Raw genomic sequence first — 26200 nt, forward strand, 5'->3', positions numbered from 1 at the left:
GGGAGGCCTTAGCATGACATTAAAATAAATCATGATGTAATGTCCTTGTGGGCCAAAGTTGGGCAAGCCATTTTTTTTTTTAACTCCATATAACTAGATCATAGAAAAAACACTACAGATAAACAACAACAGAAAGCAAATATGTCTAGTGAATAGCTGGGATACAGATGATTTTTCAATTTAGCCATTATCAGATATGTCACGGTCTTCAATATCTTACAACTTGAACTTTGATATTGCTATGATGCTGTTTAATAGTATGTCAATAGTGTGATGGAAAATAGAATCTTCGAATGAATATTTCAAAATCAACATTAAAATGCACATTTTAATTTTCTGCTCTTTGAATACAGAAAGTCATTAAATAAAAATCAATACTTCTGCATTTTTCAGACCTGCAAAACACTGTGTGTCAGTGGTAAACACATAGCCCAGATGGTATTTGTCATCCAGACAACTGTAATTCTCCATTCTGTACCATCAATTCTCATTTCTTAATTTGTGGGAAAGCTGAAGGTCTTGTCACTACCATACAAGGAGAGCTTACATAAGAAGGCTACAGGATTTGTTGCTAAGGGGCATTGTAAGCTATAGAATATAGAATGTTCAACACGAAGGCACAAGAGCAGAGGTTAGCATGAGGAGTGCTGGTGTTTTCAGTTGAGCTAACCCAATGTTTATTTACTTATGATAAATTTGTTAGAGAAACCCTCAACATACCTAATACAAAGATGAGCAGAAGCTTGTATGTGGCTACAATTTCCTTTTAACATGGCACAAAGAATTGTAGATAGTAAGTAATTATTTTTCTTTTTTTCACTTTACAGAAGAACTCTTACTTTCTTCTAATATGGGTTTTGAAACTTTGCATTGACCATTGAGCAATTTCCCATTGCTCTGTAGCAATGAGAAAACTCCACTGTAGATAATCATAACTTTAAAAAGCACGCTTTTGTAAATTTGGACCAAGAATGTAATGGCTTTCTGAGCCTTTGATAAGGCAAATCCAGTATGCTGTTTGCTTGTATTTTTCACCACAAGTGGATATTTACCACTCTGCTGTTAATTTTAATTTGATGTTCAGAACTCTCTGGTAAGTTAATCCACTACTGTCCTTGGAGAGGTATGAGTAACCTGCACACACAAAGAAATGCTTTCCAGGCTCTTGCATGCTTATACAACTGGAGCTTTACTAGATTTACTATTTGCTAATTGTAATCCTTGTAATTTTAAAATTTCAGAAGAAAATCCTCCGGTCTTGTTTTCTGAAGCTACTTTTCTTGTTTCATTAAAAAAAATCTTGCAAGCTCATGTTAGTACTATGACTTCATATATCTTGCAGAACCCCTCATAAATGCAAGACAGCCAAGCTTCATACTCACTGTATCAAAGTCCTTGAATATTTTTAGGCCTGCACATTTGTGTATAATTTATGAATACTTTTGAAAGATAGTCCCATAGAGCATGATGTACCACCTACATGAATAGTGAATTATGCTTTAGGGAAGGATAGTACTAATTTGGATGTGATGGTATTAAAAATAGTCAGAACAGCATCATAAAGCATATTTATTAATCATACAGTTATATTCTGTTCTGTCAAAGAGTAAGGAATCAAACTGTAGCACTAAGAAAAATCTGGAATATTTTTTGTTATCAAATTCTAATAATGTAAGGGGTATCAAATAACATTTATACTTACCATTCAAAATTAAGACTGGCTTCAAATGCTTAAAATGGGAGCTTGAACATTCAACTGTCAAATCTATTGTTAACTTCTATGATTTATCTACTCTAAAAATTGGAGGGAGGAGAAATAAAGAAAAGGAATTTTTCCAGTGTTTGTGTGGCATGTAAGGACTACAGATACAAGATTTTTTTCTCTAATTGTGTCAATTGGTGATTATTATTATTGCAATTAAAAACTAGCAAGCAGGTTGAAATAAAGTATGTATTAAGTTTGTTCATTTGTTTGCTCCAAGATTACTGTCATGGAAATTTGGGGATTCTTTTTCTAAAAATAGGTTTTTTGTTGGTAGAGGTACAATGTGGAATAAAGGGGTCTTATTTTATATATTCCTGCATTTTCTGGACAAGTAAGCTATGTAATGAATTTTGAAGTTTGCAGACCAAATATTCTGACAACCGACTTACAGAAAACAGTAGTAATCCTAGTGTAAATTTATGCAATACAACCAGTCTTAGCTACCTAAGAGCTGTTTATATCTAACTGCATGACAGTTAGGTATGAAGTTCTCTTAGATGGAAAAGTGGAAAAATAACTCTGGTCCAATGATGTTCTCACCTCCCAGATACAATGCACCAATATGTTTGTGTGCACTGTTTACACAGGAGGTACAATGAACAATAATCCTAATAAAGAATAATTGTGAGGAACTTTTCTTAAGTCGGACAAAGAACCTAGGCCACAGAGTGCCATTCTGCAACTTAGCAAAAGCTATTAACATGCAGTTTCTGTTGTTCTTTCTTGTAGCTAGCATGACATGAGATATCTAAACAACAGTAGTAGTTTTATTGTGCTTTTGAAGCACATATTTTACTTAAACTTTAATTAGGAAGAGTTTTCAGGTTCCTAACAGAATTGAGAAAGAGTCTTCTACCAAAAAATTGGGAGCTTAGTAGGGTAGAGCAAGTTTGGGCTAGCAACTGAGTTTTGAATCTGAGCTTTCTAATAACCAGTAATCTAGGTAGTTTTTGGCAAAGTTTGAAAGCTCATTTGGTTTTATATAGTAGGAAAATTCTTCTATTTGGATTTTTATTGTTATATTTGGAAACACTGTAATAATTGGTCTTATGTGTACTTTAGAAAAAATCAAAACCTCCCTAATAAACAGCAGAAGTTTTGTCATCCGTTATGGGATATATTTTTTAACTACTCAAAATAATCAAATCCTAGCAGGATGATGAATTATTTGCAAGCTATACAGTCTAAAGTATCAACAAAGGGTGCTGTTTCAGCTTTAACCTCACTTCTGTAAAAAACTAAACTGTTCATCCAAGCTCTCATTTTGCTTTTAAAGTGCTTGTGTGAGCTTAGTGGTACCGTCTGCCCCAAGGCCTCAAGGCAGTAATTTTGCTTGCTAGAATGCATAGGAGTGCATGCCTCTCCCCTCTTCCTCATCCTTCAATGCCCATTCTCTGTGGCTGCCACACAGCGGTTCCTGTCAATAGGCAGGGCAAACCAGGGATCTTTTGGGATGACTTGTCTTTCATTCTGATTGAGTGTTGTTCCTCTTGGATTCTTTTCTTTTCATGATGTCTCTCCCCACAAGCAGACATATAAGAGTCTCTCCCCACAAGCAGAATATAAGAGCACCTTGTTCCAGCAAATGCAAATGGATTCCTCTTTTCAGTTCTGCAGTTTGACGTTATGCAAATCTTTCTTTGTGGGTGGGAACCTTGCCATTTCTTATTTTCTTCCAGTGTTGAATTTCAGCTTTGCTTCCCGCTATGGACATGAGCTGTACTGACATTAGTTGCTTATATGGTGTTGGAGAACACAGGGTCTTCACTGTCAGTCCGTGCAGGTCACAAACTCTTCTGTTAAGCTAATTTTTCCTCTGTTGGATCCAGGCTTATCAAAATATATGAGTTCTCTCCTTTTTACCCAAACAAGATTCTGTCCCTACCTCTAGGAAGAATCACAAATTTAGTTGGTCTTGTGTATTTATGCAGTAATTAAGCTTCATTTTTATTATTAAGTTATGCAGCAATCTTTTCCTTTTTTTTTCAGCTTTCTTGAATGATACTGCTCAAAAAACAGTATGCTCTGTGGATTTATATACTTTCTCTAACATTGCAAGCTGGCTACAGTGACATTTAAAAATCACTAAGTATGTTATAAATTAGTGGCCTGAAAAAAATGACACTAGAAAATGTCATAAAGCATCAGGAAAAAATGTAAATATTTAAGGTGACTAGCTTAAACTTAATGAAAAGTTTAAGCTTACCTATGGGGAAATCAGTAACTTTAACCTTAAATATAATTTTATTGTTTATTCAGTAAAAAAAGTGAATAATAGAGGAGATGGGATTGGTACTTACGAATAACCAGGCTACTGTAGCTGAGAGAAATTTTGAATATACGTTTTTGTTCGATGGATTTTAGTTTAATATTTTGCATTTTTGCAACATTCCAAAAGCTATAATAATTAATTACTAAAAATTACATATGAAAAATAGTGATAAACTTAAGGAAATGTGGAAAAAACAGAAAACACAAATGTGCATTGACTTGAAAGAACACTTAGCTACAGATTAAAAATAAATTTGTGCATTACCTTCTTTTCCTCCTTATTTTTCTTGCAGAAAGATAGCCAATTAAGAGAAGGGTAGAGCTCTAAAGGTATATATAAAATAGCCATTTGCTTTAGTTTAGTGTTGGCTCTACTGAAGCAGACCCAAGGTCCATCTGGAGACCCCTGAGCTAAGGCCCCTGAATGTACTGTATTATATGCTACTTTCCCACATACTTTCTTGACCTGCAACAGTTTATGTCTAAGGGACTTGCTGAGCCAGATGTGCAATCTTTGTGTTTAGAAATAGTTATCCTATATCCCTCCTTGCATGTTGTGCTGTCTGCACCATCTGGTGGCACGGAGTCCCACGACCCAGCTTCAAGTTATAAAGATTTGCCGCTTTTTGTTTGTTTTGAGTCTGTTACCTCCTGGGTTCTTTTGCTGCCTCTAGGTGAGAAGAGACAATGAGCATTTAGTACCCATCTGCCCTTTTTATGCCTTTCCTGTTTTTAGATCTCTGTTATGTTCCCTTGGTTCCCCTCCTTTGGCTTAAGGTACTAAATTGCTTCCAATCCAAAATCTCTTTTATGCCTTTTCTAGTGTTGTTACATTTTTTGAGGTTTGGGAAACCAAGACTCTGCACAGTATTCAAGGTAATACAGGATAGTGATGTAGTCATGTTCTCTGTGTTGTTCATTCCTGCCTTTTTAAGAATTCCAAAGAGTTTGCTCCTTTGCACACTGTGTAACACTGAGATTCTGATTCAGAATGGTGTTGGTCAGCTCTAAACTTCCTTGGAGAATTGCTGCATTTTACATTTTCGGTATTGAGCTTCATTTGCCATTTTAAAATCCACTTTCTCAATCTTACGGAGTTCTTATGTCATTCTTCACAGCCTACCTTCGTCTGCACTAACACAAAAAGCTTGGTATCATCAGCAAATTTTGTTACTTCATTTTCTCCTCTTTTTTTCGCTTCTGTTTTAATTGAGGGAAGAGATTAAACAGCTATGACCCCAGAGTATTGCACGGGTTGTTTCTTTTAATGTGAAAATTGGCAGTTTACTCTTTTCTTCCTAATTCAAGGTGTTATTTATTCAAAGCCTCCTCTTCTTTTTGCTGCTCTGAAGTTCTTGGGTGGGAAAGGGAGTGGGATGTCAGTGAGAGCTTTTGGAAATGTATGTAAATTATATGAACTAGATCCTGCTTATATGCATGATATTTTGCTTCTTACAAGAAGTTGTCTTAGGTCATGCAGCAGAACTTCACATGCCATGTTGACTCTTCCCCAAAATACTATGTTTACTTGCATAGCCATTTAATTTCTACTTAATTTGTCCATCAGACACATTCAGCTGATATTGCATTGTCTTCCCCAGTTTCCCTTTCACTATTCCCAGTATTCTTGTGCAGTCATTTAGGTCTTTAAAGCTTTAAAGGCTTAAAGGCATTCCAGTTTCTTCTGTCTTATTTCTTAGTCACCTGGTATTCATAAAGAAGCAAGTGTACTACTGTTTGTTTTTCTGAACCTCTTCAGTATAATTTTATTTCTTTGGTTTTCCTGGCTCTTGTTAGCCTCTGCTTTAGCTTTTAATAAAGAGATTTGGTTTGCGGGGGATTTTTTTGTATGTGTAGGGTTTTTTTTTCTTTTTGAACCATTCTGTATTTTGGCATTTGTTGGCTTCACCCTGCTTCTCATTTGAAAAATTGGTATCTCTCCTTGATTTCAATAGGATGCAGTTCCTTTATGTGTTAAATTAGTTCTGTTCTTCCTGAACAGACACTCTTTGTTCCAGAACCAGCACTGGTTTCCAAAGATCCTTCCTTCTCACTCCTTTATCTGTGACACATTGTAAAATTTTGAAGACATCATTTAGCCTTGGTCAGATAATCCTGCTGTTTGGTCAAATGTTTTTATTTTAAAATGTGACTAGCAGTGCTGCATGGTTGTGCCAAGGAAATAATTTAGAATATTATTCTTTTTTAATCTGGTTACAAATATCCTTTACAGTTTGACAGTTTATGCAGGTTACAAATATCCTTGGTATCAGTATCCTATGGAGATAAGCTGAAAGAATTGGGGAATTTCAGCCTGGGGAAGAGAACGCTCTGGGGAAACCTTGTAGCACCTTCCAGTACCTAAAGGGGGCTAAAAGAGAGATATGATTTAAAAAATGGGTTTAGAGTATTATATTTGCACTTGCAGCACTTCTTTACAGCCATGGCAATCTTAGAAGGATCATGTTAAATTCCTTCTTATTCTCCACTCCAATGTGAAATTTCATCTCTAAGACTACATAGTCTTTTTCCTCTGTCTTCAGTAAGGTTTTATGTGATTGAGAGAGTTTTAAATTAACAAAATCATTCCACTGATGGAATTTTTCATACTGGAAACTGGTTTTCTTCAATTTTTTCTATTTTTTAGACTTTAAATTTCACAAATTAGAAAATATTTATTATATATTGCAGGTAGGATGTGCTGGATTCTGCTATTCAATGAATAATTGTATGAAAAGGTAATTGAGCTAATGAAAAAATGAAAGATACATTTTCTTTAAATAAATTCATTTAGCTTTATGATATGTTTGAGTGGTAGGAAAGGAAGGTGGTTTAGTTCTGCCATTTTCATAATAATTTCACATTTTAAACAATAAACAATATAAGGCTTATCATGACTGTTACCAAAGACCATGTGTAAGGTTTACTTGAGTGCATTATTTTAATCTACTCTGTATTTGAAGGCCAGATGGTACTTGTAGGTAACATAAAAAATATTCACATGAAGAAAAGTATTTTTTTATGTTGAAAGGAACTCAGAGTTATTGCAAGTGGTTTGATTACTATTCATGGCATAAAAGGAGATTATTTTGAGGGTAAAGGGATTTGTGAAAAGATAATTGGTTAGATTAACATTCTCATTGCCCTAATTTGCATTAAATATGCTACTGTGGATTGTAGTTATGCTTTTCCATTTGAAAAACATGCTTTGTTAACTTACTTAAAGAGCCTAATTAAACTACAGTTTAAGTCATACCCCTTAGTTCAGCAATACAATATCAAACAGAGTCTGTGATTACCAACTTTGTGAGTGTGGACCATCATAAACCAGGCCTTGATCCCAGTGGGTTTTCCAGATGAAGTAGGTTGATTTAGCTAGTTTACATCTGATCATTCTCAGATACTGAGAGCATTTAAGTAATCATTTTGTTTCATTTTACTCTTTTATAAGAGTAGAGAAAACTACTCTGTGATGCAGCGTGAGCAATAACTAGAGCAGTGTTGGGGTGTTGGAAAAGTACCTATGCCTATACCTATGCCTCAAAGGAAGACTTTGAGGACCATTTTGTTTTCTGTAGATCTTCTTTGCATCTGTAACTAAATAGAGCCTTTAAAATATGAGGTGTTAAAACATGAATTTGCGCGTTTTCCTACCCACTTTAAAATCAGGGGACTATATCTGTATCTCTTTGGTTTTCAGAATTAGTTATTATGTATTAGCAGTACTCTAGATATTTTGAAACAGAGGCATTTATTTCCTCTTGTGCTGTGTGCAATGAAGAGGGAGGTGCCTTTTTCAGTAGTGAGACAACTGTGAGTGCTCAAGTTAAGTGTTTGCATCTGCAGATAGATGCATAAAGATAGAGGGTCTTATTTTTCCACACTGCTGAGCATTCCTAGAAACACCATGGAACCTGGTGTTTGTGCTGTATGAACTGAACATTTGTAGAATTAGCTACTTTATTAGATATCTAATTGTTAATTTCAGTGCTTAATTTTAATTATTGGTACTTGTACTATTTGACAATGGCTGTTTTCAAAACAGAAATCTCGGGAGACACTGAATGTAAACCAAAACATAGCTGATCAGTCAAGGCTGTATATCAGCACAATACTGCTGAGCTGTGTTGGATAAAACTAATGAAAAGAGGATAAAACTAATGAAAAGAGGGAAATGCATATTCGAGCTGGACATGGTAATGGCCTTAAATATCTATACAAATATTCAGCTGAGAAGGTTACTTTCTTCCTGTAATGGTTCTGAAAATTATGATGATGGATGTGCCAGGTACTCAGTGTTACTAGTATACAACTACATTTGCATACCCAAAGACCATACATGAAATGTAATGAACTAGAAATGCACTTTAGATACTAAAAAAATTTGAAAAATTCACGGCCAATAAATTTTAAATTCCACCTGAAGGATGATTAGGTATCTCATTTCTCATTATTTGGTAAAGAAATATGCCAATTACTATGCCATTTTGCTGCTTATTCATTTTTCTTGCAAAACAGAAGCCAGCTGATGCTTGCACTATTGACCAAAATTGCTGAAAGGTTGCACTCTCCTACATTTTGGGACAGGCAGACAATATAAAAAAGCCATGTGGGGGAAGGCAAATTATATGTTCGGATTTTGACTGCAGGATTAAGGGCATGATTCAGGAATTGTCAAAGGTATGTATGGCATTTGGGATGTTGAGAGCCAAATGAAAGCTAGATGATCAATTGCTGGTAAAGCCATTGTAAACTCTAGAGCATTCATTCTCTTTCAGAGAGAGCTGTTGGAAGAAATCTCAGTGACTTACTGGTGATCACAGAATGGGTCAGGCTGGAAGGGACTGCAGTGGGTCATCTCTTCCAACCTCCCTGCTCAAGCAGGGCCATACCAGAGCACATGGCACAGGACTGCATCCAGATGGTTCTTGAATATCTCCAGTAAGCGAGACTCCAGAATCTCTCTGGACAACCTGTTCCAGTGCTCACAGTAAAGGAGTTCTTCCTCATGTTTTGGTGTAACTTCCTGTGCATCAGTTTCTGCCCATTGCCTCTTGTCCTATTGCTTGGTGCCACTGAGAAGAGCCTCTTGGCACCCTCCCCTCAGATACTTACAGACAGTGATGAGGTTCCCTCTCAGTCTTCTCAAGGCTGAACAGGCCCAGCTCCCTCAGCCTTTTGTCAAAAGAGGGACTCTCCAGACCCTTGACCAACTTAGTAGCTCTTTAATTCTCAGGATCAAATTTCATCTCCTCTGAATAATAATTCAGCATGTTTATTTTTTTACTAATAGAACTCCCGAAACAGTTATTTATCTTTTAATTGCAGTTTAAGAAGGCACATCTTAGCTTTCTCTTACTCTATACCTTTGGCCATCATCTTTCAACCCTAATCTTTCATGTTTCCTCTGTCACAGACCTTACTGATTTTTTTGAGTTATTGGAGTTCTTGTATGGTTTTTTTCAGTAAATAAATTAGTAGGTCTGTCTTTTGTAACACAGCATTGTGCTGCAATAAAAGCAAAATTAAAAAAAAAAAAAAAGGCATTTCAAGCAAAATGATAATCCAATATCCCTTATAGTAAGAGAAAGTTTCTGTTGGCTTACAGGAATGTTAGAAGGTTAGAAGATCCTGTAATTAAGGTTATGTATTTAACTTAATTAGTCCTATTTAAGGCTTTCTTTTAATTCAGTCCTTTTTGCATGTGAATTGGAATTTGGGGTTCAGTGCCTTTTTTTGATGATGTGCTGGAGGAGGGACTAGTTCAAGGAAGAGAGAATATAGCTACCAGAGAACAGGAAGTCTTTCTTTGGCTTGTACAAAGTGATTTTTAAAAATATTTACAATCCATTTTTAGAAATATTTGCATGTCAGTAAGAGAAAGTCTATATACAGAACTTTCAAAGCTGTTAATAAGAAATTCACTCGGTGAATACTGTGTGTATTCCTAGTATGCTGTCCAAAATTGTCCAAATTGGACTTTTGAATGCAAACCTTACATGTTGCCATGGCACCTAACACCTCATCATTCAGTTTTGTATTTGTTGCCCTTTTTTAGTACTGTTTTGCAAAAGGCCTATAGAAGTTTGGCATAAATAAGTTTAATATTGTGAATACAAGCAGCATTAATATTAAATATAAAATGAAAATTTGTTGAAGAGGTGAGATTTATTTATTGAATTTACTTCTTTAGAGTTGGGAACTTCAGAGAAAACTTGCTATTCCTTTTTAAAATAAATATATTTTTTATTTCTTTTCTTTAGGAGATTCCTTTACACAGTTTCGATTTGCTGACGAGAAGGAATGGGATAAAGAAAGTATATGCCATAAGCAGGTAACAGATTTATCAGTCAAGTGATTTTATATAGATAATCACCTGGGACAGAATATCTAGGTAGTTGTGCCTTCAGCAACAAATTGTTGATACAATAATAACACTCTTTATTATGTATATTTTTATCAACTTCTCTCTAATGCTGGAGGCTCTTGTCCTTGGGCCTTGTCCTTTTTTTCTACTGAATACTAATCAAAGCAGCAGGCTAGGTTTTTTAAGTCATGTTGGGAGGAAATAACAAGAAAGCCCTCCAGTGAAGAGAAAATAAGGGATTGTCTCTTTACTGACACAGAAATTTAGCCTTCCTTTTTGAGCTGTATTCAAGAGAAAGGTGTTTAGTAGAATTACTATAACAAAACCTGTAGGAGTATGTTCATATAATGGACTATGAAGCATTCTAGTTCCTTCAAATTAACAGTTCATATCCTCTGGTTGAAACTTAGTGCACCAACTAGATTATTTGTATATGAATTCTTTATGCTGAATATAAAGGAGCATGGCAATAGAAGTCTCCTGTTTTGTCTATCAGGATACCTTAAAGTGTCTCAATCTCTGCAGCTGTCTTCCTCGTGCAAGTCACCTAAATTTTTGCAAAATATATGCTTTTGTCTTCCAGGTTTTTCTTAAAATTTCTATGAAACTCTGATTGAGTATTTCCTGTAAGATCCACATATATTCAAATTTTAAAGATTTGCTATTTATTTTCTAAAATATTACAATAATTATTCCCTGGGAAGTGATACTTAAAGGTATTTTAGAGTTGCAAAGGCAAATTAAAATGAGGAAATAAACCCCAATGCAGCACTTGTTTAAACCACCACCTGTTTCTTAGTGGAACACAGTCTTTCAGTGACTATTTTTTTCTTACCAGTTCTTCTGCTCGTACTGTGCAGGATGATGTCAGTATCCCAAATATTAATTTCTTTGTAACTTCCTCAGAGGCTTTTCATTATAGTATTTAGGTGATTAGAACACAATAATTAATTCCTGAATGCCTAAAGCCATTGTGAGCAGACTGAAACTGCATGTTTTCACCGTTACCCTTACTTTGATTTCTTATTTTAATCCAGAATGCTGTCCCAGATCATTTCATAGCATTATCTAATTTTTCACATTGTCTCTGGTCTTCAACCTGGTATCTTCTTTTTGTTTCTGACCCATCTTTCTTTTCCCTGAAAGCCAGATCCAAGTTTAATTTTCATGCTAGATACCATTTGCCAAATTCCTGGCCTTTGCCTCTTAGCTCACCTGTTTCTAGTTCTTTGACTGTCTACACATTATGTACAGGATTAGAGAATTTTAAACTGAAGTAAATTGATTATGAGGAAACAGAATAAAGCAGAAAAGACATTAAAAAAAGACAAAAAAAGATTAGACATTTCTCACTATCTTTTGTAGAAAGCAATGCCAAAGCATCAGTTTCAAATGTGGAATGGAAATGTCACAGTGACATCAACACTAACAAAATTTCAGTTTATTAAGAATACCGTCTTTCATTTTTACAAAAAGTATATTTGTATTTGCACCATTGCATATTGATAAAATGCAATAAAAATGTTTCATAACATGGTCTGCAGTTGAAAAAGCAAACAGATGTTAGTCGTGTGGATTTTTCAGTGAAAAAAACGGGAATTCCAGCAACAAAGTATGCTTCTAGGTTTTTTTTGACCAAATAATGCTATCTGCCATGACGTGTTCATAATTTATTAAATACTGCTTTGATCCCTTCACTTTTTATTACAACACTACTGTTATAGAAATCTCTACTTAGATAGCAAATTCCTTCTTCTATTATTTTTCAGAATTCCTCTCTTCCTTTACTTCCTTTATCCTCAACCTTTCCTCCTCTTCCCTATCTCCTCTTTTTTACCTTCATTTGCAATGTTCATTCATGTTAATATTTTTGCAAGTATACATAGCTCTTCCAAAATGCACTTAAATGTTGTTCAATTATACTTTTTAGAATTTTTTGTGTTAGCAGATTCATACAGTTTCCTTCTCTTTTGCAACCATGCAGAAGTTATATTTGATCCTTAATATTTGTCAAAATAACTGGATTTTCTGAAGATCTAGTTTATTGCTGGCAACAAGAATTATTTGCTGAAGACTTTGCACCAGTGAATCATCTCTGATGGTGATCACTAATCCATTGTAAAATAAATTTCCTAATGCAGAAGAAAAATTCTTACATCAGATATTTGTTTGGTCCTTTTATTCTCATTACTGGATGCCAGAACCTGAATTTGGATACAAGAAACTGTTAAATCAACTGCATTGTTTATTTTTAACATTTAATTTTGTAAATATAATGTCAGAACTCACTATGTCTTTGATGTTCATTCTTACTACATGTGCAGTTGCTAAAAGCCTGTTAAAAGGTGTTGACTGGCTTTTGGAAGCAGTATGAATTTCTTTGACAAATCTCTTACGATATGTCACAAAACTCTCCTAATTTATGAGTATTTGGACTTCTAAATGTCTGTGCCAGTCTATATCATATTGAGAGGGGCAAACTTTTGTCCCTCTAAGTGAGATTTGGAAGCAACTTCTCTACTTCCATGAAAATGAGAGTGTAGACTGAACTTAAGCATTTTGTTGTCAGATTTTAAAATATGTGATGGATATCAGATTTATCTTTGTCAGATTATCTATGGTGAACGTGCTCAGAATGTTCTGCTGTACTCTGAGCTTGAAATCTGTTTTAAAACTACTGAAATCTGGGTTGTTCTGTAGAAACTGCAAATATTGCTGGTCCATTTTGTGTAAGTTTGTTTTTAAAAAAGGGTCAAGAGAAAAGGAAACTTCAATACCTGTCACACTAACAAGTTCTCATTTAGCAGGAGTAGCATATCTTTCTTGAGTGTAATTTTAGAAATGTTTGTAACTATATACTTTGTAGCTTTTGTAAGTATCAAAACATTTGAAAAGATAGGGAAATAATACAAAAGCCCCTGTTTAGGCATTAAATTTGGCTACACAGGAGCTACACAGGATGATTGCTTCAGAAATAGTAGCAACTCATTAAAGAATGGCATTTTACACTGCATGAAAGCTTCACAGTTCAAAAGATGTTTCAGTTGGAAAAGCTTCTTATGCCATTGTCAAGTTCCTGAACTATTTCCTACTTTGGAATTGCAAGGTATTTTCTAAGGAGCATTCAATTTATACCTTGTTTTTTAACCTTAAATGATCATTTGCATTTTAGGTGCTTATATGTTATTATTTAGCCAAACTGCTTAATGAAAGTGCATTTTAAACTATTAATTTGCGTATTTCATTAGATTTCTTGAATGTGTGTGACGGGGGAATATAATACATTAAAATTACTAGGGTTTTTGTTGGTGGATGTTTTTGTGTTTGGTTGGTTGTTTTGTGTTTTTTCACAAGTGTACTATGTGTTGAATTGCATTTCAGTTCTCTGCACTTTGTGTTGACTGCCAGTCTTTGGTCCAGGCCCTTCAGGAATTGCCTCTACATCTGAGGTTGAATGTAGCTGCCGACCTTGTGCAGGTAATGCTGTGAAATTTCACAGGAAAATGCAAATATTTTAAGAGAAACAATGTATGCAAGAATGATTAGTCTTCAAACATAAGTAGAATGTATTATGTAAGTACATGGATTCATTTAGACTGGCATGTCGACTGGCATGTAATGCAGGATACCCCTCTATTAGCATATTTTATGTGCTTATTTATTTAAACAAAATTCTGGATATGCAGCATATTAGATTTGAAACTAAGTATCAGAGTGTTTGACATGGAATGATTCCGCTATTTTTGTGTTTGCTTCTCTTGCTAGCAGCTGCTAAAAGCTTGCACCAAAATTTTCTAAGTGCTTTCACATTCTTCCTGCTAATTATTTTAATTGTGACTTAATCTTCACATAACTAATATCAACATACATGCTTTTTCCATGAATCAGTCTTAATAGGTAGAACTGTCAATTGTACCGGTGAAGAAAATGTCATTTATTCTCCAGTGTCAGGAGGAGGGAGGTAGCAACAATATTAGTAATGTGTTCCTTCAGACTGTGAAAAAGCAAATACTAATGTAAGGGTGAAAGAGCCAGTGAGACTTAAATATAAAACCAAAATTCTTGAAAGGATCCAGCTGTCCAAGCAGTGTGACCCTTACAGAAGGATTAAGACTAGCCCTGGGGAAAAGGACTTGGGGGTGTTTATGAATGAAAAGCTCAACGTGACTCAGCAATGCATGCCATGTTTCAAAGGAAACCTGAGCAGCAGGTTGGGTTGGGTGATTCTCGCTGTCTGCTCTGCCCTTGTGAGATCCCACCTAGAGTGCTGCATCCAGCTCTGGGGTCCCAGCACAAGAAAGACATGGATCTGTTGGAATGAGTGCAGAGGAGGGCCACAAAGTTGATCAGAGAGCTGAAGCATATCTCCAGTGAAGACAGGCTGAGAGTTGGGGCTCTTCAGCCTGCAGAGCAGGAGGCACCAAAGGAGACCTTACAGCACCTTCCAGTACCTTAAGCAGGCCTACAGACCAGAGCTAGAGAAGGACTTTTCAAAAGGGCATGTATGGATAGGACAAAGGAAATGACTTGGAGCTGAAGGAGGCTTGGTTTAGATTAGATTTCAGGAAGAAGTTTGTTACTGCAAGTGTGGTAAGGCACTGGAACAGCTTTCCTAGGGAAACTATGGACTCCCCATCCCTGGAAGTGTTCAAGGCCAAGTTGGATGAGGCTTTGAGCAATCTGGTCTAGTGGAAGGTTCCCTGCCCGTGGCAGGCAGCCTGGAACTAGGTGATTTTTAGGATCCCTTCCAAACCGTTCTATGATTCTGTCAGTATCAGTGTTAGCGTACAATCTCATATTCTGTAATAAGTGATAAAAGGAGCTTGTATTTTGCATTTGATTTTGTAAAAGTATCAAGATAACTTTAGTTTCCTTTTACTTCTGAATTCAATTCTGCTCAAATTTTCTGTACCTTCGTAAGTGATCAAATATAGCAAGTTTTAATTATAATCCAAATTGGACAGAATAGTAATAATAGATAATCATTATAAGGACTCAAGTCCTTTTTTGTATTCTTAGGCATCAACACCTCTAGAGATCCCACAGATGAAATCTAAAATTTTTGAAGATGGGAAGAAGAGAGAGCAGCTGTTTCGACAGTCTCTGGCTCAAAGTGAAACCATGTTGGTCTCCCATCCTGTTGGTAATTCTGTTGCTCCATCAGAACCTGGAAGTAAAAATGGCTCTACGACAAATGCAAGAGAATCATTTCAGAGAGTCCATCCGCTATCAAATCAAGACACTGACCATTTGGATGAAGAACTAGATCTTCTCCTGAATCTAGAGGCTCCCATTAATACAGAAAATAGACCTGCATCAGGTACATTATCCTGCAGTGTATCAACTGAGAAAGATTTGAAAATGGATTGTAAGGAAAATGGTAAGTTTTCTCCCGAGCGTGCCCTTATTTCATTTCCGTTATTTTCTGGTTTGGTGATTTTTTTAGTTTTTGATTAGCCAGTTAACAGTACTGCTATCATCATCTCTGTCACACTGCATTTTATTTTTCTGGGGCTGTGTTCTGACCCATTTGTTCATTGTCAGTTTTAACTTCTTACTAAACAATTGTCAGTTTCACTTTAAACATTAAGTGAAATTCTTCTGCAAAACAGCATTGGACTTATGATTTAGCAAATATTTAAATTTTTTTAAAAAGTGTACTGCTGGGGAATTTTATTGCAGGGGAGATAAAGTATTCATGTAACTTCTTCAGCCCTTAGTTCACTGTGCTGATAGTGTACAGAAGAATTGACAGCTATTTCTGATGGCTTCTCCTAAATGCTACTTTCAAATTTTACTAGCATTGATCTTACAAAATTAAGTTTAGCATAGAAACTATTTTTGGAATGTGACTCTCTGTTCTTCAAGAAGGAGAGATTGTGTTTAAATACAGTCACTTGTGCATTAAAAGCAAAACAATGCAGGAGAGAGAGGTAGTATGGAATTGTTTCCAGATTTTCAATCTTGTTGTTTTCACTTTTCTAGAGCCTTCGAAAGTAGATATGCCTGAAGACAAGAACACATCACAGCAACAGCAATGTACATCTAAAGATGTTACTGAAGAAGAGCTTGAAGATTGGCTGGACAGCATGATCTCCTGAAGCTCAGATTTCCTCATATGAATAACTGAATATAGCAAACATTACATAGAAAGTTGAATCTTTCTTTGTCTCCTTGTTGTTCCCTTTCCTCTGTATGCCAAATGCCTGTTTATCTTTGCCAGCACTTAGAATTTTGTGCAACCAGAATTAATTTAGATGAGATTGAAAACTGTTGAAGACTAATGATATTATTAGAAAGGTCTAAAATTTGTGATGAAATTATAGTTTTCTTTGCTAAAGAAGCAGGCTACATTGCACAAAGAGAACAGTTATTTCAGCTTGTACTTGCTCAATGTAATCATTAAAATAAAGCTGTGGATGAACAATGAATACATGTGTTTTTAGTCACTATTGTCACAAAACTCCATATTGTAGAAAAATGGGAAAGATGACAGCAATGATAATATTTGGTTTATAATACTTTATTGCAGTGGGCACTTTTTATTAAAAGAAAAAAAATGCATAATCCTAGCAACTTCTACTTGCAGGTGACTATAGAGCATTGTTTTATTTTGGCCTAAGATTTAGATTGTGTTCATTTTTATACAGTGTAAGTCTTTTAACAGCAGCATCTAATAAGCTGTTATTGAAGGTAGGATATAAACAAACTTCAAGTGCAATTTGATACAGAAGGACGGAAAAGCAATACAGTTAATGGGTCTGTTCGTCTAGAACACAAATAAAAAGTTTGCATAGCTATGTCTACAGAGGTTTTAAGGCACTTTAATGTTTCAAGGTTGACAAAGTGTTTGAAAATGATTTCCTTTTAACTGCTTAAAGCTTTTCAAACTGTATCTTAATACATTGACTAGCAAATACCGTGGGGAAAAACTGGACAGCAGTTAGTTGAATTGTTTTTTCTGAGGTATGGCCTCTGATGTTCAAGTTCTTCAATGTCAAATGTGCAATTAAGATGCCTTTTAGCCCTTTCAACTGTACTGCCAAACACCAGGTAATGATGTGGTTAAAAAGTTGTTATAATTTTAGGCCATGTTTGAACTGGAAGGCTTAAGTTAATCTGGCATAGTTTTTTCCAATTAGAATGCCAACAAAAGACCTGTTTCATGTGTGGTAGGTACAAAAAGCTTCTGAAATAGTGTCAAATTTTATGTGTGTCTTGAACTTTAAAGACATTTAAAGCAAATACAAGCTGTGAAATTACACCATGAAAAGAACAGAATTCATTTTTTTTTGTATACTGGATCTTAGCAGTTCATGAATAAATAATTTCTTTTGTGATACTAGCCAAGTTGATCCTCATACTGTTTACGGAAGCAGTCCCCTGCTGGGAAAAAGTCCCAACATCTTTCTTGATACATCTTCCACACAAATGATTCCTGAAAAGGAGAAAGAGTATTTATTTTAACAGTGCAGTTAGTGCTGTAGATAAACTTCTAACAATAACCACATACTGTGCTTGCTACCATGGAGTAGAACTGTAAAGACACTGGAACTCAAAAGCTTGTAACTCAATAATTTTAAAAGTTTTATACTCCTTTTGATTCAGTACTACTGAAATACAAGGTCTATTAGTAAAATATCTTAAGTATAAATTAATCAATCTATTTATATCAGAGCAAACCTGTTCATAAATCTGTATATAAGCAAATGTGTTTTGCTTTGAATGGAAAACAAAGGTACTTTTGTAGTGTTTTCCTAAGAGCTTCTTATTAGAGATAAGATATAATTAAATTCTAGCTATTGTCTTATTTATTTACCTTTAGGGCTTAACAATGCTAAACATATGGACACCCAAATACCTATTTACACATATATATATATTTTGACTATAAATATAGTAGCCTAACCACTTAAGCCTTTTGGGAATAAACTACACCTGGTGCATTTGGGGTTTTCTTCTCAGAGATAAGATGACAGTAAGATTAGTAGTAACTAACTGACTTCTGACAGAGTTGACTGCTGGGTGAAATAGCAGGGGGCAGCATGCCCCCCCTCCCTTTTGTTTTAACCCTTCTTTTCTTTCACTGGCAGTAGACTCTTGGAGAGAGTGGCATCATCCCCACTTCTCAGTGCTACATCAGTTCCACCTGCTGGTACACAGCTACGAGTCTTGAGAAGATAAAAATGTTGAAAGATAAACTTAAGAAAAACCATTAAGTTTTATTTTCTACTCACCTGGCCAGTATGCTCAGTTTCATCCTTGTTAATTAGATACATTAAGAAGAACCTGAAACAAGCCCATGAAGTGGGTATTAATGCAGGAAACATAACATCTCTACCTGATCTTTTCTAGTCTGGGGTATATGAGGAAGATTATGCCAACTAGCAAAGCAATGACACTGCTAGACATCTAAAGTGCTTATTTTAAAGGAGAAAATTCTGTCCTGAAGCATGTTTCCTGTGGAAGTGCTAACAGATAAAAAATCTGTAGAAAAATGCAGTTTAGCATTTCCTGCGTTTCAGTGTGAGGAGCAATACCTGAATTAGGCATATGCCAAATTCTGTGCACATATGCTCCAATATCTCACCTTGGAAGAAGTTACTATGGCTACTGCATGGGAAGTAGAAGTGTGGTAAATACTGAGCTGCACCAGGAATTCTGAGCACTCCTGGTATACAGCTCGCAGGCTGAGCCTATCCTTCCCCAACACCTGTGCTCAGTCAAATGTTGAGAGCTTGAACTAATTAGGAAGATTGTGGAAAACGAAGTGTGGTCTGCTTAGAGGTAATACTACACATGGATACTTTCGATGCAGTGCATTTGGAATTAGGCTTAGTATGTGCTTTCATTGTGAAGGAAGGAAAGTACACTGATTTTAGCAGTTGTCTAATTAAAGGGTAACCTTGTCCACTATGTATTCTATTATGAAGGAAATGGCCATTTTTAACTTACAGTAAATTAGAGGTTCTCATGTACCAACTAAGCAATTCAATATAGTAAGAAAAGCTTGGATGTTGTAGACTGCTAAAACTATGGCTATCAATGGAAATTTGCATCACATTAGGCAATTGATTTTTTTTTTTTTTTAAAGAAGTTCAGATGCAGTACTGGAAAGCCAGAATGCTATAAGGTTTCACCTGCCTCTCCTTTCATTCTGCTGGCACAATGCTCATATAATTAGTTATCTTTGTAGTTGTAACTAAAGCAACAAGAGTAACTTAAATATCCTCTTAGGTCTGCTCTATATTTACTAATGAAAGTGGAAAAGCACTCTTTTGGGAGTCAGGTATAGTCTAAACATGTAGAGCTGCTGAGTGCTTCAAGGTGTCACTAAAAACTATAGGACCAGAGTTGTTAATTATTTTTTGGTGCTTATCTTTCAAGAACTTTCTACAAGCGCCTTTATTTGCTTTGCTTGGGTTTAGGTTTTCTTTTTTGTCAAATTGTGATCTCGTCAGCATTTCCAAGTCACAATCAAAACTCCCAAACTAAAGCAACATATTGAACTGTCTGCTATCCTTCCCCATATCTAGCTTTCCTTCCAGCAGAATAAGGAGTTGATATGCCTTCTGGTCTCATTCTACTAAGGTACCTATGTGTAAGGTGAGCACTTCAAAGATAACCAGCAGTGTGGAATAGTGGAGCAGAGACCAGAAAGGAGAGGAGATATTCCTCAGTTTTATAGCATTCTGTCTTGGGATTTTCAGCAATGTGTGCACCTAAATTACACTACATCTGACAGGTCTCTTTATCACAGTTCCAATTGTAAAATGTACTTACAAATAGTTTGCCAAGTTATGTTCTTGCAAAGTATGTGTTTCAAAACCATGTGGGGTTGTGTCAAAGTAGTCATTGCCGATTCCACAAATAAAGCATTTGGTCTGAAAGCAAAAGTTGTGATTAGAGATGAATTTTAACTCAAAGGCTCTAATTGGTGACAATCTAGATGAAGAAGAGCAATGAAAAATGTAATGTGCTTCCTACCTCCATGTCTTCCCTCACTTGTTCTTGCTGGTCTCTTAATTCACCAAAAGCATCAATAATCAGACCTATTTAAAATAGAAAAGTAGCAACACTTCAGTACTTAGCAATATTCATATTGCAAGTAATGTCAGTCAGGCATCCTCCACTGTCTAGGATTTAATGTATTTGTACATACTCTTGAGAGTAGAAAGACGTTTTGGGGCTTTATTATAGTCCATTTAACCTTACATAAACTCGTCTTTTTTTGTTCCCATGAATGAAATTAATTTTCACTCTTCTCATGAAATTCTTGTATCCCAAGTCTTGTTCAACCAAAGACAGCTCTGCTCCCCCAGCCTACCTTGGCCAGTTTGTGAGTCTGTGTCACATTTGAAGCATTACTCCTCCGCTTTCAACATTTTAAGAAAAGAACTGGATCATTCTGGGGACTGTGACATTTGTAACTTTTCCTCTGTATAGATGTGTTACATTTTTTCTTTGCCACCAGGTTGCCATAAAACAGTGGGGTTTTTTCCTAACAGCCTTAGAGATTTTGTGCAATGAGTGTTGAATGCTGCCCATCACTGAAGAGGGGTCTTGCTTGCTGTAAACCACAACTGCAAACCAATTACAACTGTAAATCAACCTCTAAAGAAATGAGGAAATGGCTATGCGGCCATGGTGACTCTCTCCATGTCATTTACCCTTTCCAACAAGAAAGTCTCCATTCCCCAGCTGTGGTGATTCCAGGCTAAAAGTGGGAAGAGTGTCTTCAGCAAGGCTCTCCCAGGTTTAAATTCTTAGTATAGGAGAACAGTGATCCTGCACAAGCTTCATCACTGCTGGATAGCAGTAAAAGTGTTCATAAACACTGCAACCCAGGTAAGTTACATTCCTTACACTTTGCGTAGTACTTGGGAAAAGGCATATAATGTATGAATTAATATAAAATTCTTACTTGCAGAATTAATGATTTTATAAACTCAGAAATAAGTCTTTATAGCAATACTGGTAAATTTACCTCAGACATAAATATGTTTTACAATGATGAACTAATTTTGAAGAATGTCTATTAAGGTAAGTGATGGTACCTTGAATAATGGCCAATAGGATAACAATGACAAAGAAGAAAAATGTGATGTCAAAGACAATTCGATACATTTCATAAGGGTCTCCAGCAGGATCCTCAATTTCATCTCCAATGCCACCACCAGCTCTTACACCAACATACATGTGGAACAGGTAACACTAAAAAAGAGAGAGAAAAATTACATATATATTTACTATGAATTATTCTGTTGGGGTTTTTCTTTTTTTAAAATTATTCTGCTCTGCTAATTCTCTTGACAATTTATATTAACAAGAACACATAATATAATTTCTCATGTATCAAACACACTGCACCCAAAATCTGTTACTTTCTTAACTAATGTGATTCCACCTTCAGGTACACTTACTAAGAGGGGGAGTCAACATCAGCTGTTACCCACTCCTCACTCCCTGGGTCTAACTTCCAGACCATTTTGGGGGTATTTTTCTTGTATTTGTTACTGTATTCAACTCCTTATATTTATTGCTAAGGTTCCGCCTTGCTCTGACTTGGCAGATAACATCTTTTAAAGTCTCGCAGTGAAGTTTAGAAATGTGGAGAGTAGTGCCATGAAATAAACAGTGGGATATTCACAACAAGTAGATCTACCTGTGTGTAGGTAGTTTCTGGATAATTTAATTTTGCAATACTAGATTTCTGGTTTATTATACTGTAAATTAGTTGTGATCTGTGAAACTACCTGTGTTCAGTTCAATGCAGATGAAATCACTTTACAAAAGTATTGTTGTCATATTTTTTGAAGATACAAATCTTAATAGAAAAATCTTTGATAATCTGTATATTTAGTCTATGTAAGTACATTGGAATGGAATCTTCTGCAGGAGTGATAAACTACTGATATTCCTGTATGACTGGCTACAGAACCTTGAAAACCGCCTTCAGCCATACAGTGTGGGTTCAAAACAATATCAATCTCTAAGCACAGCCAGTTTTCTGGAGTCACATTAGACAGCAGTGGATGTTAAATAATGAGTATAAAACCTGGCATTAGCAAACACTAAACAGAACTATACATCCATTTTTATAGTGTGATTTTACTGATGACTTAAGATGCTAGTATGTGTTTAATTTAAAAATATAACTTAGAATTTATTTACCTCACTTGATAGAGTGGTTTAAAATGTAGTATAGTTTTATTACTCTAATTATTCCTACACCAATTTTATGACCTGACCATAGTATCCAGCTCACAAAGTTTGGGCAGGTTTCATAATTTCTGTAATTTGCATGTCTAACCTGCACTGTTTAAGAGAAAGTTCAAGAATAGGGAAGATCATTCTGTGAAGTCTATGGTACAACTCTGTTCTGAGGTATTTTATTCTGTCTTTGGTGTGTAATGCAGGGCAGAGAGCGTTTCTGTTCCATGGGAGATACTAACTGGCCACAAACTCAGAATATTATGTTTTTAATACCTGAATTTGTGTTTTCTGTATACAGTAAGAAAATCAAATCGTCTTCATATATTAATATGTATCTGTATGTGCTATTTTGACAGAAATAACATTCAGTGGCAATAGGTGGAAATCAGATCATAAATTGGTGTCATAAGATTATCACCCATAATAAGTTGTAATTTCTGCTTTTTCACCCTTGACTTCCTTCTTCATGACTAAATTACTAATTGTAATTTTGGAGCAGGCTTTTATAACTGCTGCTAATAACATCATATAATTCATATAAGCCAAGTAAGGACAGGACATTTGCAAACATTGGAAACAAATGGGGTTTATTTGTGTTGCGACCACACAGCTTCTTTTCGGAAGAAAGAGCAGCTCTGACCAGTTTGTCAAGAAATTCCTTTTTTACTTTGAGGGTTACTTTTTACTTTTTTACTTTGAGGCTTTGCCATCCTCAGCTGCAAAAGCATTGCAGCAAATCATATACCACAGTATGCAGGAGAAAAATTCAGAATATCTTCCTATGTGTCATCTATTTGCTGTCGAGTTTAGACTATTGGAGAATGCAGAAGGAACTTCAAGACTGTTCATATTTCCAAAATGACATTTATCAAGAAGAAGAACCCAATGGATTTAACAACAGACACATCGCTCCTTATGTATCGTTCTGTCTAAAGTATCCATTTGAAAATTCAGGATGACATTTGAGGCATGCAGGTAGTGTTTTAGTTACCGTCATCATGTCATCACACTTCATGTCTGGTTCATCTTCATCTTCACTTTTGTTGTAGAATTTGCGGAAGAAGTTGAAGGCGACCACAGTGTAAAGGTACACTACTACAGCAAGGAGTCCCACAGTAAGCACAAGCTGTGTGTGGAGACATGACATGAAAATAGAGAATAGAAGAGACATACCAGCTTGGTGCATTGCCTTAAATATTGAAATGGGTCATATTGTACCTATCCCAATAAGGAAACTAAAGATAGCAGTTATGTGTGTACCACCAAAGCAATTTTTACACTCTCTAGTTTAAAAGTTAAATTATAGTAACTTGAAACACTGGATATACAATAAAAATTAAGTATTAAAAATAAAACCCTTTGGATAATTTGACAAATAATTTCAACTGGGATTTATTAGGACTTATAATGACATCATAGTCTACTTTCTGTTCTAAAGCTGTTCAGCAAAGCTATTAGTAAAATGGATAGAAAAGTTTTTAGATAAGAGTAAGTCATTTCCAGGTCCTGCTTTTAAGGAAATTAAACCATTAGGTGAAAAGGTTTAGCAGTTAATGAGACTAGATTATATTCTCTGTTGAAGTTGCTGCTAGAAGATACAGCTCTGGAGAGGAGTTTCTGAAAGATACGTATTTTAAAAAATGCAACAACCAGTATTTACTCTTTTAAAAGAAACATGAGAGCATTGAAGGACAAGCTGGTCAATTATCACTGTCTGCAGATCTGTCAGCATATTCCCAAAGTGAACATTTCATTTCAGAGATCTGCAGCTGTCTTTCAGTGTTCATATCTACTAGCCAGAAAAGCAACAGGATTACAAAAACTAATCTTTGCTTGTTAAGAATGTAACAAAAAACCATGGTCTTGGGTTGAAAGAGTTTTGTCAACTATGCTCAGTTTTGACAATTACATTTAAAAAAGAATTCATAAAAAAATATATAAATCATAACAATCATTAATATGAATTTGGTCATCCTAAAGTAAAATAAACAGGATAAAGCCAGAGATTTCAATTGTTTGTGTAATGATACACATCATCACCTTGTGTGGGTATATTTTTATGCCTCTTCCAAAACATCATGTGGTTTAAAATGTTTTGACAAATCTAGCAGGGCATAGGAGTGGGCTTAGAATATATGTTACTGCATTTGGGAAGGAATGGAATGTGTGTGTTTGAAATTATATTTTGGGGAAATTAGATTTCTTAAATGTAAGTTAAAAACTGTAAAGCTTGTTTTTTGTTGTTATGCTAGCTAGGAACATGGAGTCTTTGGAGATCAGAGAATGATTCCCTGCAGAAATTTTAACAATCAGTTTTAGAAATACACTTTATTAACCTGATTTTTGCATGACAAAGTGATATAGAACTGTGTTTCACAGTGCAGAATGCCCACACCTTTAAGCACATTCTTATTAGCCAAGTATTGAAATCTCAATGCCTAGATCATTATTACTGTTGTAGCTAAGGAGGACTTGTGTATTCTTAGTATTTGTCACCAATCAGCTCGTCATTGAGAATATAGAAGGAGCTGGTTAGGTAGTAATTCATACTCCTGTATTTTTTCTAAAATGATGTGTTTTCTATTGTGTATGAAACTTCTTTATCTATCAGCACTTGGTGGGTACAGATTGTTATAATTTCATGGAGTTTAACATGTATTGTGTTGCAGAAGAGATGATCAATCATATAATGATAAAAATGAATTCCATTCCTATATTTCTGGTACAACAAATTTTTTCCAGTACTTTTACAAAGTGTATTTCTTTTCAGACCTTTGCATGTAGCACTAACCTGTTTGCCATTGTGAGTAACTGAAGACAAAATAGTTCGCAATGTCTTAAAACCCATAGCAATATCCAGAAGATGAGCAGCAAAGAAGAAGTTGTTGTAGTGCCCAAGGATAGACATAGTTGTGTACCAAGCTAAGTATAAAAATGACTGCAGAGAAAGTGAAAAGTGACAGAGGGTTAGCAGGCACTGATATGGATTATTGGACCCAGAACACAGCTGTTTTTTTAAGTCACTCAAGTTGTTGTAACAGGACACTTTGCCTATGTGGGGAAGAAACAGCTTAAACTTCATCCAGCTTTTGAAAATTACCAGTGATGGAGGGGGATGTCACACTGCTTTTGCTGTTGAAAAACGCTGAGACCAGCCTCATTCAACAACCCCAAAAATAGACATCACAAGGATGTGAAAACCGTGTGTGTCCTGACAGCTACTGGCACTGGCAGGGCTGTGGAAGGCAGGTGTTTCCTGATAGAGCACCCAAGGAGTGATAGTACTAATAACTTATTTTAAGATGAATGGTGCTCTGCTAGCATGACTAGCCTGGGAATATATGAGTTCCAGTCAATCACTTTATGTTGTAAAAGCTCAGTCCTACTTTTTTAATGGCAGGGATTTCTTGCACTCCCAGGGGTGTGTGTGTAGATTCTTTACTTGAGTGGGAACGCTCCCCAGGGTTACTCCTTGAGGCTGAACCAAAGAGGTTTGCCCACTGTCACTGATATTGGCAAGTAACATAACAATAATTGTGCAAGGGCAGCAACAAATAATTATTAAGCTACCTTTTAAACCA

General features: G+C 35.5%; 2 protein-coding genes across 19 annotated transcripts in view; one reads left to right on the forward strand and one right to left on the reverse strand.

The window, feature by feature from the left end:
• AVEN (apoptosis and caspase activation inhibitor) overlaps positions 1-16834 on the forward strand; it is a 69870-nt gene extending 53036 nt beyond the window's left edge. Inside the window, exons 2-5 of the mRNA XM_017741951.1 lie at positions 10300-10370; positions 13785-13880; positions 15423-15783; positions 16389-16834. Coding sequence (XP_017597440.1) covers positions 10300-10370; positions 13785-13880; positions 15423-15783; positions 16389-16504 — 644 coding nt within the window. The 3' untranslated portion in view covers positions 16505-16834. The remainder of the gene's footprint in view (positions 1-10299; positions 10371-13784; positions 13881-15422; positions 15784-16388) is intronic.
• Positions 16835-16910: 76 nt separating this feature from the next.
• RYR3 (ryanodine receptor 3) overlaps positions 16911-26200 on the reverse strand; it is a 204435-nt gene continuing 195145 nt past the window's right edge. For all 18 annotated transcript variants that reach the window (XM_017741942.1, XM_017741945.1, XM_017741940.1 and 15 more), the window contains 7 exons: positions 25411-25557; positions 23611-23745; positions 21461-21617; positions 20391-20455; positions 20187-20287; positions 18641-18692; positions 16911-17841 (listed from right to left, as the gene is read on the reverse strand). In XM_017741942.1, the coding sequence (XP_017597431.1) occupies positions 17746-17841; positions 18641-18692; positions 20187-20287; positions 20391-20455; positions 21461-21617; positions 23611-23745; positions 25411-25557 (753 nt within the window). In that variant the 3' untranslated portion in view covers positions 16911-17745. The remainder of the gene's footprint in view (positions 17842-18640; positions 18693-20186; positions 20288-20390; positions 20456-21460; positions 21618-23610; positions 23746-25410; positions 25558-26200) is intronic.

This window comes from Corvus brachyrhynchos, unplaced genomic scaffold (genome assembly GCF_000691975.1).
Source record: "Corvus brachyrhynchos isolate BGI_N302 unplaced genomic scaffold, ASM69197v1 scaffold115, whole genome shotgun sequence".
Taxonomy (NCBI): domain Eukaryota; kingdom Metazoa; phylum Chordata; class Aves; order Passeriformes; family Corvidae; genus Corvus; species Corvus brachyrhynchos.